The sequence below is a fragment of the Synchiropus splendidus genome, chromosome 2 (assembly GCF_027744825.2).
Source record: "Synchiropus splendidus isolate RoL2022-P1 chromosome 2, RoL_Sspl_1.0, whole genome shotgun sequence".
Classification (NCBI taxonomy): domain Eukaryota; kingdom Metazoa; phylum Chordata; class Actinopteri; order Syngnathiformes; family Callionymidae; genus Synchiropus; species Synchiropus splendidus.
In genome coordinates, this window is record NC_071335.1 from 33,815,544 (window position 1) to 33,834,259 (window position 18,716).

Below are 18,716 nucleotides of genomic sequence, written 5' to 3' on the forward strand. Positions count from 1 at the left end.
ACAATCTAGAGTTTGATCAGTGGCTAGTCACAAGTTCATCGAGGTTTCTCAACTTGGACACAACAAAGCTGAATCCTTTACACAGTCAGCAATTTAATGACATGTACAAATACATAACGTATTTTGTTATGTATTTTAGTTTTTGTCTTGTGAACTTTGATTTAAAAAAAGAGTGCATAGGTCTGTCAAAACTTACATATCACATGAGAAGGTAGTATCTGTCACATGACTGATTTAGGACACATTTTATTGTAGAATTTTGGTGTATTTATGCCACATCATGACAAATATATCAATTGGCCTTATTATTGCTAACACCAACATCACTCTTTCCATTTCAACTACTCATTTGAACTTGTTAACAAATAAAAGTTATCTATTTTCTCATGTTGACAAGGATTAATGGAGGTGAAGCAGCAGTCTGGGATATCAGCCGTTTTAACTGCTCCTGACTCTCAGGCAGGGAGGTAAGAAAAACAAAAAACATATGTTCTGTTGTCACCTTCTTGAACACTGAGCTCAGTTTTATTATCGACCACCTTCTACAGCAGTGATAATGTTGAGAATTATGTATATTATGTGTCAGAATTGCACTGCAATTATTATTACTCAGTCGACAAATACTACTACTAATAATAATCATCATCATAGTAAGTCACAGCCCATGACTCCACCAAACCACTCAACAAAAGTGTGATTTTGATCTTATTGCCCTACTAGTATCTATATACCGTGATACTTGATATAGTATATTGAGTGCAATGTGCTAACTTGGACAGCAGATGGCAGTCACGTTCAGTCAATAGATGAGAATGAAAACGTTGGCTCACCTACATTTAGTGATATTAGGCACATGGAAGTTGATGTATGCGAAAAGTGTAAATTATTGCCAGATTTTTTTTTTTTGACTGGAGCCAGTCACATGACCGGTGGTAATGGAAATTCATAGGGAACGAACTTTCGTTCAACGGATCAGGTTAAAAAAAACAAAACTAAACAATAACTAGTTCCTTAATGCAAAAGGATCACTTTCAAAATTAAAATCTGTTTATCATTGTTGCACAACCACAACTGTATTGAAAACGCAATCTGAAAAAAAAGCGAAACTTCAAAAAGGCCAGTCTGTGTATGAAAGTGTGATCTACCTATATACATGTTGCAATAAATTGGTATATATATAATGAGCCAATGTGACCAGAGAATTTTTTTTTTAAATAAAATAAAATAAATACATAAGTGGGACAAATAAAGGACATTTAAATATGTCCGTTGGGGGGGGCTGCCATACAAGCTGTTTCCTGGTATGTTTGCATCAAGTGCCAAACACCAAAACACAGGGTTCCCTCAAGAATTTCTTTATAAAATAAGTCTTTCACCTCACAAGGCTTCATCAAGTCGTACACAAGTTCAGTAAAATCCACACCATAGTACAATAACCTCACAACAAACGTTTGCTCCTAGAAAAACAAAACAAAATGAGTGACCTTTTCAATTTGATTTCTGCTTATATCCAAGTATTGCCCATCAACATGAATCTGGCCCTACAGCGACGACGGACCGAAGGCTACAAAGTGACTCTCCTGCTGCACGGAGTCCCCATCAGGTGAGACGACACCTACCGACAATCTTGTCCAGATGATCCCAAACTGCAAGTGGTGAGTCCCTTCATGCCGAAATTCACTTGAGGTGAAGTTTTTCTTCAAAATCTGCATGCTACATTTGTTTCTCACGCGTAGATAAAACGAATAATTAATCAAATATCTAATTCTATTATTTAACCATCATTTTGTGCCAAACAAAAAACTGGATCAGTTCAGTCAACTGCGAACTGTGCAGACAATTTATAAAAATGTCTTTCTTTCCGTTAAAATACACAGTGTTGGGAAATTAATCAAAAACAAAGCAGTAGAAAATAAGATAAATGAATCAATGTTTTGTCACACTGATATAAAGCAGTGGTCACTGTCCCCAAATGAACGGACTTATTCTAATTTGAGTGCAGAAAATAAAATCATTGTGCAGTGTGTTGTTTTAAAACCAAACAAAGAAACACTTCAGAGAGCTGACCATCTGTTCTGTCGCTGGAATGGTCGAAACATTGATCTTAAAAACCAAACATAAGGCATGGTACATGAGGCATCACCCTCTTTCTCTGCTGCCCTGCTCCACTGGAGGCGTCGCTGACTTTGGACAGGCGTGTTGGGTGGTGAGCGGAGTGGAATTAAAAGGTCCTTCAAACCGTCCAGAAGACACAACAATGGCTGCCTTCAGTGTCTCCACTTTCGTTCACAGTGTAATAAATCCTAAGCATTTCGACAAACAGTCCACAGTCCACAAGCCTTCAGCAGCAAACCTTCTCAGTGGTCTGTCAGCAAACGGGCACACTAGCACAGGTCAGAGACATAGTCAAAGTCTCTGAAACTGTCCTGGTCTTTACGAGTGAGAACGCGGGGTTCTCGTGGAGGCGTGAGTGTGGGAGGCTCCGTCGTGAACTCCTCATCAAAGTTACTGACATCTTCCTTGCCACGAATGGTCGGGATGAACGGCGGCGGCACCTTTCTTTGCAGCAGCGCCTCCCAGTCCATGCTCTGAATACACAGACAAAAACGCTTATTTCCTCTCGTGTCAAGCATTTTCATAAAGCGACAAGCGACAATGCTCACCCTGAAAAATGGCTGCTTCTTCACCTCCTCAGCATCTTTCTCACCCGAGCCTAGACGTCTCTCTGGGTTCCTTCGTAGCAGCTGCTCAAGCAGACACACAGAAATCAAACGTCAAAAACAGAATATTGTGGCTATTTTTATACTCCAGAACCTCCCTGTCGTGCCTTCATTTAGAGGGTTTGGAGGGTTTTCCTTCTTCAGTTAAAATGCGCTTAGGATACCATTATATTGTGTCTTGAAACTCAAGTTTCGGTGTTCTGACATTCACAATTATTCAATGAGAAAAGTGATTCATAGCTTGCACACGTGCTGCTTTTCTCAGCAGCACTCTGGATGATTCAGCCAGACAGACAGCGTGTGTGTGTGTGTGTTTTCTTACTCGTCTCATGATGCCAATGGCCTCAGTGGAGAGGAAACGTGGGTAGCGGACTTCATCATTCACAATGCTGTCGAACACCTCCTCTTCATCGTCACCAGGGAACGGAGACTGCACATGCGCAGAAACATAAACACTCAAACTGTCAAGAGTATTTTTAACAGCAACGTGACGCAAAGAAAAAAAGACAGCCTAAATAAAGAGGAATGAAAACGATGCAGGGCCGCTCAAATCCACCAAAACTGGCACCTGAGACTGACTCAGCAGCACGTCAGTGTCACAAGTGTGTGTGTCACGCTCTCACCTCTCCCACCAGCATCTCATAGATGAGGACTCCCAGTCCCCACCAGTCCACGGCCCTGGTGTAGGATGCATCTGTCAGCACTTCCGGGGCCAAGAACTCCGGCGTGCCACAGAATGTGCTGGTTCTGTCCCCATAGCCCATCCCTAGTAGCAAAGGGTGGACATCTATCATCTCCGCTGGCAGTGACCTCCCATGACCACAGAAACCTACCTTCTTTACACAGGCCAAAGTCAGCAATTTTCACATAACCATCCGTGTCTAGCAGCAGGTTGTCCAGCTTGAGGTCTCTGAAAATTTTAGGACGGCGTATTAAACATTTTCATGTAACAATATGCGACTCTCACTCTTCACAAGCACCATTTCTGCACCTCTAACTTGGACTTTTAGCAGAGTATTTCATTTACATTTTTAAGCTTAGCAGTGACTAGGAAGGATGACATTGGAAACCAGTGTGTCAGTGAAGATCAAGACAGGTTAGGGTGAAGAAGGCCGACTTTTCCATGCTGAAAACACTGAATTAAAATGTGGGGATTTGTTGGACACAATGAGGAGAAAGAGGTCTCACCTGTACACAATCTTGTGGTCGTGGAGGAATTGAAGACCCAGAACTACGCAGGCAGAATAGAAGCTGGAGTCAAAAAAAAAAAAAAAAAATCATGATAAACCACAACACTCATACATGACACTTTTCATTCTCAGAGCTCCCCTTAAAACTTATTTCAAGTAGATAGTGCACTATTGATTCGTTCCTGCTGATTTGACTGCACGCTCAAACTATTAGCAAAACATTATATTCACTAATATGCATTTTCATTTTAATATCATTTTCAATTCTACTCAAGACAAAAACCTTACTGTCTTCACTGAAAAATCACTCAGACTGAGTATGTTCTTGACATTTCAATGTGCTCATGCCAACTCTTCAAATGCATTACTTGTATTAATTATTAAACAGCCTTTATGAACACTCTATCATCTTGAGTTTTAAATGCCAAGTAGGTAAGGACCTGCAGATGAAATAGCTTGTGCATGAAAACAATTCAGCCCAGTAGATTTAGGAAAAGACACACTTGAAATCACAGTGAAGGTTTCCTATGGCCTTGAATGGCCAAAAAAGTTGTCTTACACAGCTCGGGGCTCGGTGAAGACGTCGGTGTGGATGTGCATCATCAGGTCTCCTCCTGCTGTGTACTCCATCACAAAGCACACATGTTCAGGTGTCTGGAAGCACGCAAACAAGTTGACCAGGAACGGGTGGTGCGACAGGTTGACGATCTCAAAAATGCGCTTCTCACACATGAGGCTGTAAATGAGGAGAAAAGGAATAAGAGGACAATGAATAAAAAAATGTAAGGACTGAGAAGGTTTATGTGTTTGACTTCAGAAGAGCGAGAGAATATGGGGCACCCTTGACTTTAACTTGCATAGTCAACATCCACCAACAATTGTGAATTGTTTGGCATGAAAATACGTTCAGGTACGGATGGGCGATTAATCCATTTCAATTAATAATGGTACACACTTGCGCCTCTCCTCCTCTACCACCCTCTTCTGAAGCTGACTGACGCAAAGTTGCGCCAGTCTAAAACGCCCCTTTATTCCAAGATAATGAATGTGTATTTCAATTCTCTGATACATTAGAGGCATTGCAAACGTTACTTGACATGCTGTAGTTTGATATTATAAATCCACAAACCTTTCCACCTCATCCCGAGCTACGATATCTCCTTTCTTTAAGGCTTTGATGGCATACATCACTCCAGACTTCTTGTATTCAGATAACAAAACCTGGCGACAAACAAAAAAAGGTCTTACTCATATTCGTAACAAGAACCAGCTGCTGAGTGTGGGATTAATAAAAGTAACAATTTTATTAAAAAAAAAAAACCTTAGCACCAAGTTTAGTTCATGACTAAAAATGTATTTTTGTAGGATCTGCTCAATTAAAATAACTGTTAAAAAGAAAAGACAATTTTAGCAGGGACAATTTATAATTCATGGAGATCACTTCACCTTTCCAAAATGTCCTCTTCCCAACACAGCAATAAGCCTGAAGTCCTGGAGAGACAGAGGACCTTTCCTCTGCCTGCTGGAGACACAAAAATAGAATTATCGACAACAGTTTCATCATATAGGGGCTTGGTTTCGCAGCCACATCCCAGAGATGATCGCAGACCACTCTGTCTACATGGCATCTGTTGAATATGTTTGAACCACATCAACAAACTGCATGCTGAATATGTCACACATAAATGAGCTTCACTTCTCTGCACGTGTTTCTGTACCTGCTGACAGATGGGGGTCGGACTGGACAGTCGGGGGTGGAGTCTGGGGAGGGGGAGGGTTCAATGGCTGGCAGACGTTCCTGATGTGACACAGATGGCAGGAGAGAGACAACAGGAAAAGACAGAAACAAATAAGCGGATACACGACAAGACATGAATGACCTTATGAGAACATGCCTGACCTTTTCACAATACACTTTGGAACAGTAAATAAAGACCCACAACACAGAGTCAATATGTCTGCTGTCTAATGCGGAGCATACAAGCCACTGAACAAAAAGGGCAAGACAACTTTTAAGAATGGAAAAACAAACAAAAATAAATACATCAGCATTATAATTTGTGTTTAGTCCCAAATGATCTGGAAGTATTATTTTGCAGAGATACACATTTCTATAAAAGAAATGATGGACTTTCTTTTTGACATACTTGTTTTTTATTAAGAATACGTGGAATTTCTAGACTACTTCAGCTGCTGTTCTGTTGTGAGAGATGTTATATATTAAGGCTGCTTGATATCTTATGCTACTTTACACTCACAACAAAACATATATCAAATATAGCAAATTCAATGAGCAATAATGAAGATCAGCTTTGGCCTCTGCCACTCCTTGTTTGAGCGCAGAACATGATATTGTAATGATCTCTCATCAGAATGGATACAATGGCTTGACAAATGTGGCTCATAGATTCCAGCTCACACACCTCCCCCATCTCCTGGTCTCCCTCTCTCTCTGTCTGTCTCACCGGAGTGTGACTCTCCAAGTCTCGTTTGTAATCGCCCCTTATCGGAGAGTCGCTGTCCAGACTTAACTTCTCCATTGAGATCTCCCTGAAAACGTCCACAGTGACACACATACACAGACGAACAACCGACACGTGAGGCAGACAGACAATCGAATCACAACACAAACACAGTAGGAGGTTAGACGCAGGGCATCAGGTCCTTGATTCTTAAGGGAAAACTGCACGGCAAAATGTTGCCTGTTGTACGCGCATGTTCGCGCGCTGCCTCTCAAGGAAGACTCACCCAGAGTTGAGTGTAAGGCTCTGTGCATTAGGGCTGTACGTTCCCGAGTTGTTGACAGTAGGGATGGCATTTCGCAGAAGCCTCACCCACGTGCCTATATCTACGTTCATCTGACGGGCTCGGAGGAAGGCCTTTCCTGGAGAGACGGAGGATCACGTCAACAGACCTGGCTAGTTTGGACATCTGTTATGATGATCTCTTTTGTTCAGTGGTGCGTTTCAGTGTGATGAAGCCCCCCGCCTCTCACTCAGTATCAGTACCTGGGGTAGCCCCCAGACCCCATGCCATAGGGGAATGCAGTAGCCACAAAAAAAGATATCTAGCTACAACCTCCAGAGGGCGCTGTTGGACGTCTTTGATAGTTTGACAGGCATCGTTCATAAAACAAAACCCAATGGTTCTAATGTTCAGGGTTCATTGTTTGACATATGGAAGGTGGGGGTTTCAATAAGGATTTATGAGGAAGTCATATACCTTGAGAATACTTCAGGGAAATACGCGTAAGTTGTCACGTAAGTCAATCTCCTCCACCTATCTTGATCTTCCTCCCTGGTTGTGCATGTCTTTTTCTAGTCCTCTTGAATTTCATTGGTTGACTTCCTCTTCCCAAACATAAGGTATTTCAGGTACTACAGAGACTGGTATGCTAGTAACAGTATGAGTGCTACTGCATATCTTGCATTGTCTTTAATACCATTTTTTGTGTGAAAACCGTGACTAGGTTTACTAGGGTTTGGTTTTTTTTTTTCCAAAACACTTAATAAAACTGCTGTTAAAAAGGAAGATTTGTGGGACACACGTTCTAAGCTGGGGCTCATTGTTATTCCCAGACTCACCTTGCTGCTTAGAAAACACCTTTTTCTGTCTCTGCAGGCGCGGGACTCGCTCGATCACCGGATTGAAGAATGTGACCTGGAGCAGCAACAAAGAAGTATTAACATAAGATAAAAGAACATGTCTCAAATAATGGATTTTCTCAAAGTCAACTTTATTTAAGTTATCCAATGTTCCTCTCAAATCAATGAGGAGTTTTATTTTATACAAAAAGGCACACATTCAGTGAAAAAACTCCACAGATCATGTGACATGTGAAGAAGAGCTAATCCTATCTGGGACAAACGGATATCTGTAAGGATCTCAGCTCGGATCTCTCCGTCTGTCTTGGGGCCAATTTCTCACAGTTTATTTGGGTCAATATTTTGACTACATTTCTCAATAATAGAAATTAAATACAGTATATTAAAGTGGAGCTCTGACTGTATGTGCGTCAGGTCAAAACTGTAATTTCAAGAGCCAGTGAGACTCCCCTCCATAGACTTCATGGTGAAAGAAGTGATGCAACTTGACCTGAGTCAGGGGGATGTGCTGTGGAGTAAACATAACTGGCGGGTACCTCGGCCAGCATCAAGCCCTGAGGCTCCAGCTCCAGCTGAACTCTGTGTTTCTGATTGTCCAGAAACTCCTCCAGCTTCAGGTACTTCAGAGCACAGAGTGAGCGAAAGTCCTTCCAGTACACGGCAATCTCCATCTCCCTCGACTGCAATTAACAGCAAAGTAAGTTTTCCACTTGCAGATATCAACATTTCAGGGCATGATCTACTGACTCTCTCCAGCTCCACAGTGAAGGTCTGGTCCCAGGCCTGTTCTCCCACCGTCTTCCATGCTGTTTGACCCACCACCGTGTTGTCCAGCTTCAGCACAGCGCTCACCTCAGCTGCACACACAACACACACACACCCACTTAATCCCCTGAAGGTGACATTTCTACACAGTGCTAGTAATAGAAAAATGCAGGGTAAGCCATTAAAAAAATACAAACAGGCAGCGATCAACAAGCGTGAGTAATTCCTTTGGGAAGCTGTCGAAAGAGCACAATTGAACAATGGCTTTGGTGATTTGCCAACTCAGGATTTGAAAGTAATTTGGTTAAATCGGCAGATATTGCTGCGCTGTTAGCTAATGTAATGGCTTCCTGTCACTCCACTGAGAGGAAATAAATGACACCATTTACTCAATTGAAGCACATTTGCTTTGGGATTAAACAGAACTTCTTGTAATGACATTGCATTGAACTCACAGGACAATTCCTCGATCTTGCTCGGGGTTTTCCCGCTGACGGAGCCACTGCGGCCGTACAGGCCTTTGCTGCCCCTCATGAAGGACTTGGTGTCTCCTGGGCTGTAGCAGGGCAGCATCACGGCGGTCCCTTTGTTTCGTCCAGGGACCATCTCCAACAAACCCACGCAGCCCAGCAGCTGGACCTGTAAGGTACCTGAGGAATGAAGAGGCCACACACACATGCAAATTCAATGACTGAGCTTACATGGTGACAAGTTCATCTCTTTAAAGACTGTTTTACAAACAAAACTGTCCTAAATAATACAATTGAACATTCAAATAGTTTTGGCTTGTTTAACCGATTTCTAAATTGTGCCACCCATGGACTACATGAGGACTTTGGCAGCCGCTGTTAGCTAACCCTTGCTAACCCTAACAACAATCGTGTCAAAATCTAAATACAGTAATGTGATTTGATAACTTTATTTGGAACAAAGGTTGGTATTTTCATTTTTTTTTTGAAAGTGTATCTAACAGTACTGTAACAAATTATTGATACATATTTTTTCCCTTTAAAGAAAAGAAGAAACAACATTTCATTGTGTCAACACAATGAAATGTTTGTATGTTTCCCACAGCTTTGGGTTACTAAATCATATATACTATGGCTGAACAATTTGGGGGAAAAAAATAATTTATTTTGACAAAACTGTGATTACAATTTAGCATGCAATTTTTGGGGGGAGAAATTTTTAACATGATCTCTAAACACAATGAATAAATCACTTGGTAGTATGACCAACATATAAACACTTGAATTGAGGCCCAATAGTTTCATCAGTACAACATTTATACTGCGTATATAAAGAGCTCCAATGAAAAAGAGTACTGCCGCCCCTCAACAAGGGTCCCAGGTGAATGAATAACCCCCCTGCTGTGCATTTTCGTGAACGTACCAGTGAGGGGCGAGGGCTTGTTGAGTGTGCTGTACTGGTTGTGCATGTAGGGAGCACCGTGGCGCGAACTAAAGGCAGGTGAGGAGGACAGGACCATCTCCTCTTTGATAACGTTAGCTTTAGGATGGTCCTCCGGTAGTTCGGCCAGACGCTGGTCCAGAGAGTCCCTAAGAAGATCCAAACGCTGCGAGGCCTCACTCAAGCGAGACTGCGCCTGCAGAAGAGTGACACGAGCAACACATTGACCTCACTCCTTAGCCGGCGGTGTGTTTTGGCGCCTGTGTAGTAGGTTACCTCAGACAGGGCTTTCTTGTCCTGGACTTTGCTAGCTCCGAGTAGTCTGAGGACATTTTTGGCTCCCTCGGCAACTGCATGTTCCACTCGATAGTGATGCCGGAGCTCCTCGATACGCAGCTCCACCCCACACAGGTCCTGGTTTCCTGTGGTGAAGATGAAGCCAACAGTCAGTCAACTGATGGTGGTCCTCACTACACATAAACAGATGTGTTATGGAACTTGTAATTCGTGAGGCTAGCGAAGGCACTTGTTGTTCACATCCATATGGTCACACTGCGTTGTGGTTCCATAGAATTCTTTTTTAATCGAGTTAACTTTTACAGTTTTTAGCTGGCACATTGGCAGTAGAAGCAGCTAGAAGCCATGGAATGAAAACTGATCCCATTCAAAGGCTTCCTAAATCCACACGCCACCAAAATCCACTCACTTCAAAGTAGCCTTTTCCTAAGGATTCACATCATTTTGTGAAATTCATTTGCAACTTCGCAAACAAACCAAAACCAGTGAAAATGTACTGTACATTGTAATTTCCAGATTATTGAGCACACCTGAATATAAGATGAACGCACCAAATTGAAGTAGAAACCAACAAATAATAACAATAATACATACAACACAACATATTTATAAAGCACCTTTTAGAAACCAAGGGTCACAAGATGCTTAACATAACAGGATTCAAATCAATCCAGAACACAAAACAATCAGGCATATTAAACAGACAGACAAAAAGTGAGGAACGGAGATGACACCTAAACATAAATATTCCCATTGGCAAATCCAGCGCACAGACAGCATTACATAAAAGCCAGTCAGTAAAAACATGTTTTTAAAAGAGATTCGAAAGAAGGTGCAGACTCAACCAGTCTTATTACCAACTTGCAGAGTGTTCCAAAGTCGAGAGCTCTGTTCCCCTTCGATTTCAGCCTAGACTATGGAGAGACAACAAGGGATCTGCTCATCTGGCACAAAAGTGCTCAGCACAACTAGGATGTAGCTGGGAGCCAGACCATGGCAAGCTTTAAAAGTTATTAGTAAAAAAAAAAATCTAGAACGCACTGGAAGTCAGTGTAGAGAGGCTAAAACTTGGGTAATGTGATGTCTGCTCAGACCAGTTAAAAAATAGATTTTGTACATACATAAACAACGTTTGTCTACACACCACAGGAGCAGCAGTGCAGTCAAGGGGAGTGATCTCCTTAAAAATGTGCGTGGATACTCAACATCCCTCTTGAATTATTTTTTTAAACAGGGTCCACCATCGGGAGTGATGATGAAGAAAAACTTGATGTCCTGAATGCGCTTCATGCTGTCAATATAATTGGAATTATTAGAATGCACTGGTCCCTGACACCCCCCCCCCCCTGTTCCTGAGGTCCATGCAGCAGCTGCGACTGGCTGTGGAGGCGGAGCTCCAGGTACAGTGGATGAGTGATGTCAAGTGTCAGCCAGGAATACACACGGAAAATATACTGTGACTTCCTTGGTCAGATGTGATACGGCTCAATATCTTGGCAGCAGGGAAATAATTCAAATGTGAAAATCCCATCTTATCTAAACAGCCATCAAAAAGGAAGGTCATTTATTATTAATAATTCCACAGAAGAGAAAATAATAAGCCTTGAAACGCGCCAACTCAACGCGCTTCCATCTCTGCTCTCAGCCCAAAAGAGACGTGTAGCTCCATTTACATGGGGTCAGCCTGAGAGGAAGCTCAGTTAAGCACCATTACGGCTGAGTGGTTTGCTTAATGGGACGGCAGTAGTTTCCCCACTGAGGAGCAGAGATATGGGAAGAGAATGGACGGTAAAAGATGAGGAGAGTGGCAATCAAACAAAAGGCAGAGACGCCTTTCTCAGACTTTTAAATGTCGAATCAGGGCTGGAAAAGGGAGACGCCGATGATGTGAATGACATGAGCGACATTAGAGAGGAAGCCTGCAGGGGAGCTGCATAGGGGCTCTTTTATCCTAATAAGGTGATGTGCCTGAAGCCCAGACCCTTCTAGATGACCCCTCAGGCGGGTGTGGTGCCTGGAGACTGTCTGTGTACAAAACACACACAATCCACTGAGTGTGGGTAAAACAGCAGTGGAATAAGAAGAGTAAGGCATTGTTGACAAGGACAGTGGAGATCCATGTGAGCGGACCCCGTGTAAACAGCTCCTTCACATCAGAGGTCTTAGTCACGCAGACTTAAATTAGAGTGGGAAATGATCACAGAGGAGACGTTTCAATGAGATACAGACTCATGAATTATAGAGTAGCAGCGTACAATAGGAACAAAGACAAGAACATAGCATTCAAATAAAGTAATACAGTTGTGCAAATAAAGTAAGAAATTAAAGTTGAAACTACTTATGGAATTAAATATTTGCCATTAGAAGCAGACTACATTAAGATGGAATACATGTGTGTGAATGAGAGGGAGCCGAGTGGACAGGTGAAGTTACAGGATGCAGAGATAAAGAAGGTGGAGGATTTTAAGTTCTTAGGCTCAACTGTCCAGGGAGAAGGAGAGTGTGAGAAAGAGGTGAAGAAGCGGGTGCAGGCAGGATGGAATCATTGGAGAAAAGTGTCAAGTGTAATGTGTGACAAAAGGGTGTCGGCAAGGATGAAAGGGAAAGTGTATTAAAGGGTGGTGAGGCCAGCAATGTTGTATGGTTTGGAAACAGTGGCACTGAGGAAAAGACAGGAGGCAGAGCTGGAGGTAGCAGAGATGAAGATGCTGAGGTCCTCTCTGGGAGTGAGCAGGATGGATAGGATCAGGAAGCAGTAGATCAGAGGGGCAGCACATGTCAGGTGTTTAGGAGACAAAGTCAGAGAGGCTAGATGGAGATGGTTTGGACATGTACAGAGGAGAGAGAGCCAGTACATTGGTAGGAAGATGTTGAGGTTGGAACTGCCTGGCAGAAGGTGGAGAGGAAGGCCAAAGAGGAGGTTTATGGAGGTGGTGAAGGAGGACATGAGGTTTGTAGGTTTGAGAGAAGAGGAAGCAGAGGACAGGGTGAGATGGAGGAGGATGATCCGCTGTGGCCACCCCTGAAGGGAGAAGCCGGAAGGAAACAGAAAAGAAGAAGAAGCAGACTACATACACAGCTCTATTTTCAAATAAAAATCGGACTTTTTAAAAATACAGATAAAATTCTTCCAAGTTTGGACGCTTCAAAAACCTACATTAATAGATAAATATAGCAGTTTTTGACATGGCTCTAATGAGCGCCATTAATTTCTGCATTGATATCCAATTTCTATGTGGCTATTGTTTTCACGTATAAATAGGGGGCGCTGAGCATTAAAACGGCATTACTGCCATCAACACTAACAAAGCACCATTAATCGGCTTGTTTTCAGAGAGTGAGAGACCGTAATGGTCACAGCACTCACACTAGCCGTTCACCTGCCTTAAAAGATATTGATTTCCAACAGTGTGCGTGTGAGTGTATGTGAAAACAGGAGCACACACATGAAACACCGAGAATTACATAATAAGACTTATTAAGTTTCATTGCAGTATAAATCGACATTTTTCAAGTCTACATTTGAGCAGGGGAGAGCTGGACTTCTTTGCCGTGTGTCCAAAACATTTCACGAAAAAGCCCGTTTCATCTTTTCCCTCACATGAACAAAGGGCAAAAGATGAAAAAAATGGTAAGCCGGCTTTTCATCCATCACAGCGGCGGTGCGGCCTTCTGATCCTGCTGCTGCCTAAAAGCATCCCGTCATCAGCAGCTGGTTCGCAAACTCCAACACAGACGGCGCACAAGAGGCGGTCCAAATATGAGCATGTATATTCCAGTATTTTTAACCAACGCTGCAACATTGCTTGATGAATCAGATGGTAAGGTCCACCTACCCTGCGTGTCGTCATTGTGCTCTGTAGCCTGCACAGCTTTGCGGATTTGCATGCGGATGATGTCAATTTTGGTCTTACTGTCCTGCAGCATCTGCTGGGCAGTCTGAAGCATCTTCTTGTCCTAAAAACAGAGAAGCTTTTGATAAGGCAACTCCAAATGAATGGACCTACTGTGGATGTTCAAGTTCAAGACATATTTTGCCACTTTGCATCTCTTTTAATTTATTTATTTTACAGTGAATGAAGAGGGAAACTACTTGAGAAAAATCATTAGTATAAGAGAAGATTAGAATTTAAAATGAAAAAATGCAATAAAAATGGTGAGATGTGTATAACAACAACAACAATAACATTTAAATTATAGGGTTCGAGGTTGTTTTATGGTAATGTTATTTTGCAAGTATAACTGTAATCTTAAATATGAAAAAAAAATGTTTTTGATAAATTATAAAAATCCTTAACAATCTAATTATTTTATTTAATAACAGGATTTTGTTTGGTGGTGCTTCTCGCCCACCAAAAAAATAAAAAAATAAATAATAATTCATGGAACAAAACACAGATAGAAAAACAAGGAAGCAGATGGGAAAGCTTCGAATTTGACTGAATTGGTGTCAAGTAAACTTCTATACAATCAGCAGTCTGTACACAAATTTGGTCGTAATGCGCAACTTGAGTTCCACGCGCAACAGTCATTGTGACGTTTCTTTCTCAATGCCGTTAAAAACACCACAAAACCCACCATGATCTTGTCCACCCCCATGATGCATTGCGTGGTATCAGCTTGTTTAGATGTTCCCACTTTGATTTAATGTGTTTGAAGGTGTGGCGGCTCTCATTCAAGCAAAAGCGGCGCACCACAATGGTTTACATGAAAAAGCAAAACAACTTAATAATAATACATGTCGCTGCTAAATAAGTTCACTTTTTCATACATGTATGTCGATGTACATTAGAAAGAATTTTGTTAGTAACTGGAAAATATGGACAAAAGCAGTTCTACAGCCATGAATTGGAAATAAACCCAGCTAAAGCAGTACATAACTTCTCCTATGAAAGTGTTAATGCAAAACCAACCAGCGTGATCTCTTGTGGTGGCTGAACGGTCTTCAAATGCTGACTTAATGTCAACGTCAGAATAATAGTGAGTGAGTTCTGACCTTTGGCCACATATAACTTGTGTGCTAGTTCTCACTCATAAATGCAACCTAGAAGGCGTATACAAGACGTAAAGCATTCGCACCTTGGTGGATCCATTGGCATAGATGGGGATCATGTTTTCAACTCCCTGTTTGACCTTGAGTTCGATGTTGAGCTGCCTCTCCAAGGCAGCGATGCGCTCCTTGTGGGCGGAGGTTCGACTCTCTGCCCCCGGAGACTGGGGACACTCATCTGGAAGTTGGAGCAGAGGACACAGTGAGAGTTCCATTACATCATATTAACTAGAGACGACATACTGAAACTTGACTATCTTCTTTTGAGACTTGATTTTGCAACTAAAATGAAAATCGATTCTTATGCTTATGTAACGTGTCCTGCACTGTGTATGCATGAGAAGAGCTAACCCAAATTCGTGTGCTGTAACATAATAGAAGGGGATTTAGCATGTAGGCCAACTTCAACTGTTGAGCGACACCATAGTCAGAAAGAACATGCTTCAATGTGATTCTCTTGCGTTTTCTGTGGGCTCGCAGCAAAGATAACATAAATATAATTTGTCAGGAACCACACTATGGCTACATATTAGAAACTGAAGCAACATCAGAGACACCTCTGAGCCGTGTATGTGTCTCAACAAAAACCTCCATAGAAGAGAAAGCAAATCCTCCATTCATTTCACTTGTATCGACACAAGACAGCAAAGTTCTCATTCATCTAAGTCATCGCATTTAGAGGATTAAAATGAGGCACAGGACTTACTAAAAGCCTCTTTGCTTCTGAAACAAATGGATTGAAGGAGGGCAGGAATTTTGCAACCCCCAAACTACCTTTACTCTCGTCTCCTCCTTTCACCACGATGTAAGCGTCCAGCTCTTGCAGCTGAGCATGTAGATCCTCCAGCCTGCGGTTGGAGCTCCGCAGCTGACTCTCCACCTATGAGCATGAAATCGAAGAATATTACTTCATAATACAGATGTATTGATTCAGAATTCTGATAGTTTCGAGGTCGTGTTTGAAGCTGCTTCTTCAAATCGTGTATGATGTCAGGTATACAGATCTAGTGGGCTCTGCTAACCTGTTGAACGTTCCTCTTGTCAGTTGTCGCCCTGCGCAGGTTCTCAGCCCCTTCCTTGATTTTTAACTCCTTACGGATTTCACGGCGAATCCTCTCACGCTGTTCGTCCAGAAGCTGCTGCACACCGGAGTCAGAGAAGTCAGAGTTCTGGTCCAAACCAAGCTGTTCCAGCACGGACAGTCCACCCGGGTCACTCTGGGCGAGGAGAAAAGGGCGATGTTAGATAAGGGTTCGCCAGATTTTTTTTTTTTTTTTTTTGGTCGTAATACATACACAAAGTGAAGAAGAAGGTGACACATAGCAGGGTTAGGTAGAGGAAAGGGGAGAGCAGGACGACTGAACTGCAACAGGGTGTGGGCTAGAAATCCACAACAAGTTTACCCTCGTACTCTGCTCTGTAAACTTTTCCAAGTCTGGTCAAACCATTTGTTTGCTTTAGACACCACCACCACCACCCAACCAGAATCCTACGGCAAACATTATCGCCCTAAAGGAATTGTCAGTGGCTCAGAGGAGCAGTCGAGCAACAGACCAATTACCAGGAATCAGCTATTCCAAGAACACACAGAGCGAACAAACATTTTTACCTCAGTGCTCTCCTCATCTTCCTCGTCACCATGCCAACACATAGTTAACTTAAACTACCCAACAGAGAGGAATCGCTGGTGAACTGCGGTGTTCATGCCACACGGAGCGTCAACGTGTTTTCCCAGAGTAACATAAGAGATAAAGAGGGAGCGGGACGTGAGATCAGGGAACGCCTCCTGGAGAGGATATCCGTCCCAACACCAGGCTGCTCAGGCCTTTCCTGTTTCCTCTGCCATTCTGCTGCTGTCAGTGCAGTTAGGGGAGAAAATAGGACACACTTTATAGTCAAAGAATCTTCCTTATCCTCACTGACGATGGCTTTTCATGGAATTATAATGTGTCGACGTAATGCAGCGAGACAGTAAATCCAAGCAATAATGAGAGCAAAGTTCTTCAGAAGATATTTCCTCCCGTTAATTAACGGTGATAAAAATCTTAAGCATGGACACTCCCTCGCACCCAAACATTGGATTGGTGCCCGGATTCATTTCAGACTAAACAAACTATTCCAGTGGCTCAAATATAGAAGATGAGACTATCTATGTAGGTGCATCATTTCAAAAGATGGGTACATGCTTATTTTTTTTAATGAGACTGGATGTCCAAAAATACATGCAGGTATGTGGGCAAAGGCAACATATTTTGATATCCAACACCTTGTTAATACAAGGACCTTAACAGCCCACGCACACTCACCCTCCCCGCTGACTCTCCGTCTAAGATGAAAGTGAATCCAACAGGAGGATGGAAGGTTTTGTTTGGGTGCAAAAACAAATACCAAACGGGGGGCAATAGTCTGCTTTTCCATTCTCACATCTGTTCTCAACACTGTGTGGACGATGAATCTACTGAGAAGGAAGCAAAACCCACTTAAAGCTGCCTACTCTTGGCTTGTTTTGGACATGACATTACACACTGTTCATAAACAAGTCCAACTGTGTTACGTCAGAATGAGGCGGCTAAAAAATTGACCCATAACACATTAGAATGCCAGAGCGAAGACTTGAGACTTGGGTACAGTGCAGTCATTTTTTATTTTTTCAAAATGCTATGGCAAGATTCTGAATGAGAACACTGTTGTTCTAAGGGGTGGACTCTGCTTTTGTTCCGCACAGATGGAATTCATGCGACTGCTTCGTATGACTCGAGCTCACAACCCTGACAGGATCTTATACTGTATATAGAAACAACTGCACTCTTTCTGAACAGCGAGGACGCAACCAGACTGCAGATGTCATGATCATTTCATTGAGAGGCTCAGGGTTTGGTGAACACAAAAAAATACTTAAATAATAACCGTATAAGGCTGCAACAAGTCAACTAGGGAAGATGGCGACGATAGGAGAAACACTACTCATTTGTGTGTCCCTCTAGTTCAGACTAAGAATGGACAATAGTCTGCAACACTATCCTGCACCAAGTAGTAAAACAATCCCAAGAGAGGATTTCTTAAAAGGCTTCCACTGCAATGCTTCGTACTTAGTGTGTTCACATGCAGAGAATCACCTGCAGGGAATTTCCATTTCCTTTTCATGTCAAACTGAGTGGACGTAGACGAGGCAAATGGAGGGACACAGAGCAACAGGGAGGCAAACATTTCCATCTTTGGTTGAAAACAAATATGGCATTAACTCTAACAACAAGCCGAGAAAGAATAGGACAGGGACAGGAAGAAAGGGGGGGGGGAGGATCACGCCGTTGGCAGGACAGACTAATAAAGAAATAAAGGGCTGGATAGCAGCAATGATTCCGCAAATATGGGCGTGTTCTTGGTGGTGAAGGGAAGTACAAAAGTCAGCAACATAAGAGATTAGAAGGTAAAAGAGACCTGAAAGTGCCCCAACATACCAACCACCATATACATCGATGGACACTGTGGGAACAAGGGCATCCCCTGTTTGACCCCTAACCCTTGCTGCCATGCAGAATGCCTGCATGTAATTTGTACATTCCTTCGATTGTCTTCCAGCAAAGGCATTCCATTAAGGACAGAAACATTTGAGAGACCCGTTTATTTCACGTCAATATAAGGGAGCCGCATGGTGCTTTATTCATTAATGGACACATTA

General features: G+C 42.5%; 1 protein-coding gene across 6 annotated transcripts in view; it reads right to left on the reverse strand.

The window, feature by feature from the left end:
* Positions 1–1,339: 1,339 nt before the first annotated feature.
* LOC128753715 (serine/threonine-protein kinase N1-like) overlaps positions 1,340–18,716 on the reverse strand; it is a 31,025-nt gene continuing 13,648 nt past the window's right edge. The window contains exons 1-23 of one of the 6 annotated variants that reach the window (XM_053855697.1): positions 16,647–17,051; positions 16,060–16,254; positions 15,812–15,917; positions 15,067–15,215; positions 13,824–13,944; positions 9,967–10,112; positions 9,673–9,886; positions 8,736–8,930; positions 8,263–8,372; positions 8,052–8,195; positions 7,495–7,570; positions 6,659–6,794; positions 6,376–6,460; positions 5,629–5,708; positions 5,357–5,429; positions 5,040–5,131; positions 4,470–4,646; positions 3,909–3,971; positions 3,554–3,630; positions 3,344–3,486; positions 3,043–3,150; positions 2,664–2,744; positions 1,340–2,588 (exon numbers count right to left, since the gene is read on the reverse strand). In XM_053855697.1, coding sequence (XP_053711672.1) covers positions 2,385–2,588; positions 2,664–2,744; positions 3,043–3,150; positions 3,344–3,486; positions 3,554–3,630; positions 3,909–3,971; positions 4,470–4,646; positions 5,040–5,131; positions 5,357–5,429; positions 5,629–5,708; positions 6,376–6,460; positions 6,659–6,794; positions 7,495–7,570; positions 8,052–8,195; positions 8,263–8,372; positions 8,736–8,930; positions 9,673–9,886; positions 9,967–10,112; positions 13,824–13,944; positions 15,067–15,215; positions 15,812–15,917; positions 16,060–16,254; positions 16,647–16,688 — 2,817 coding nt within the window. In that variant the 5' untranslated portion in view covers positions 16,689–17,051 and the 3' untranslated portion in view covers positions 1,340–2,384. Of the gene's footprint in view, positions 2,589–2,663; positions 2,745–3,042; positions 3,151–3,343; positions 3,487–3,553; positions 3,631–3,908; positions 3,972–4,469; positions 4,647–5,039; positions 5,132–5,356; positions 5,433–5,628; positions 5,709–6,333; positions 6,461–6,658; positions 6,795–7,494; positions 7,571–8,051; positions 8,196–8,262; positions 8,373–8,735; positions 8,931–9,672; positions 9,887–9,966; positions 10,113–13,823; positions 13,945–15,066; positions 15,216–15,811; positions 15,918–16,059; positions 16,255–16,646; positions 17,052–18,716 lie in introns of those variants that run through there. The other 5 variants (XM_053855696.1, XM_053855694.1, XM_053855693.1 and 2 more) reach the window with 5 other exon arrangements.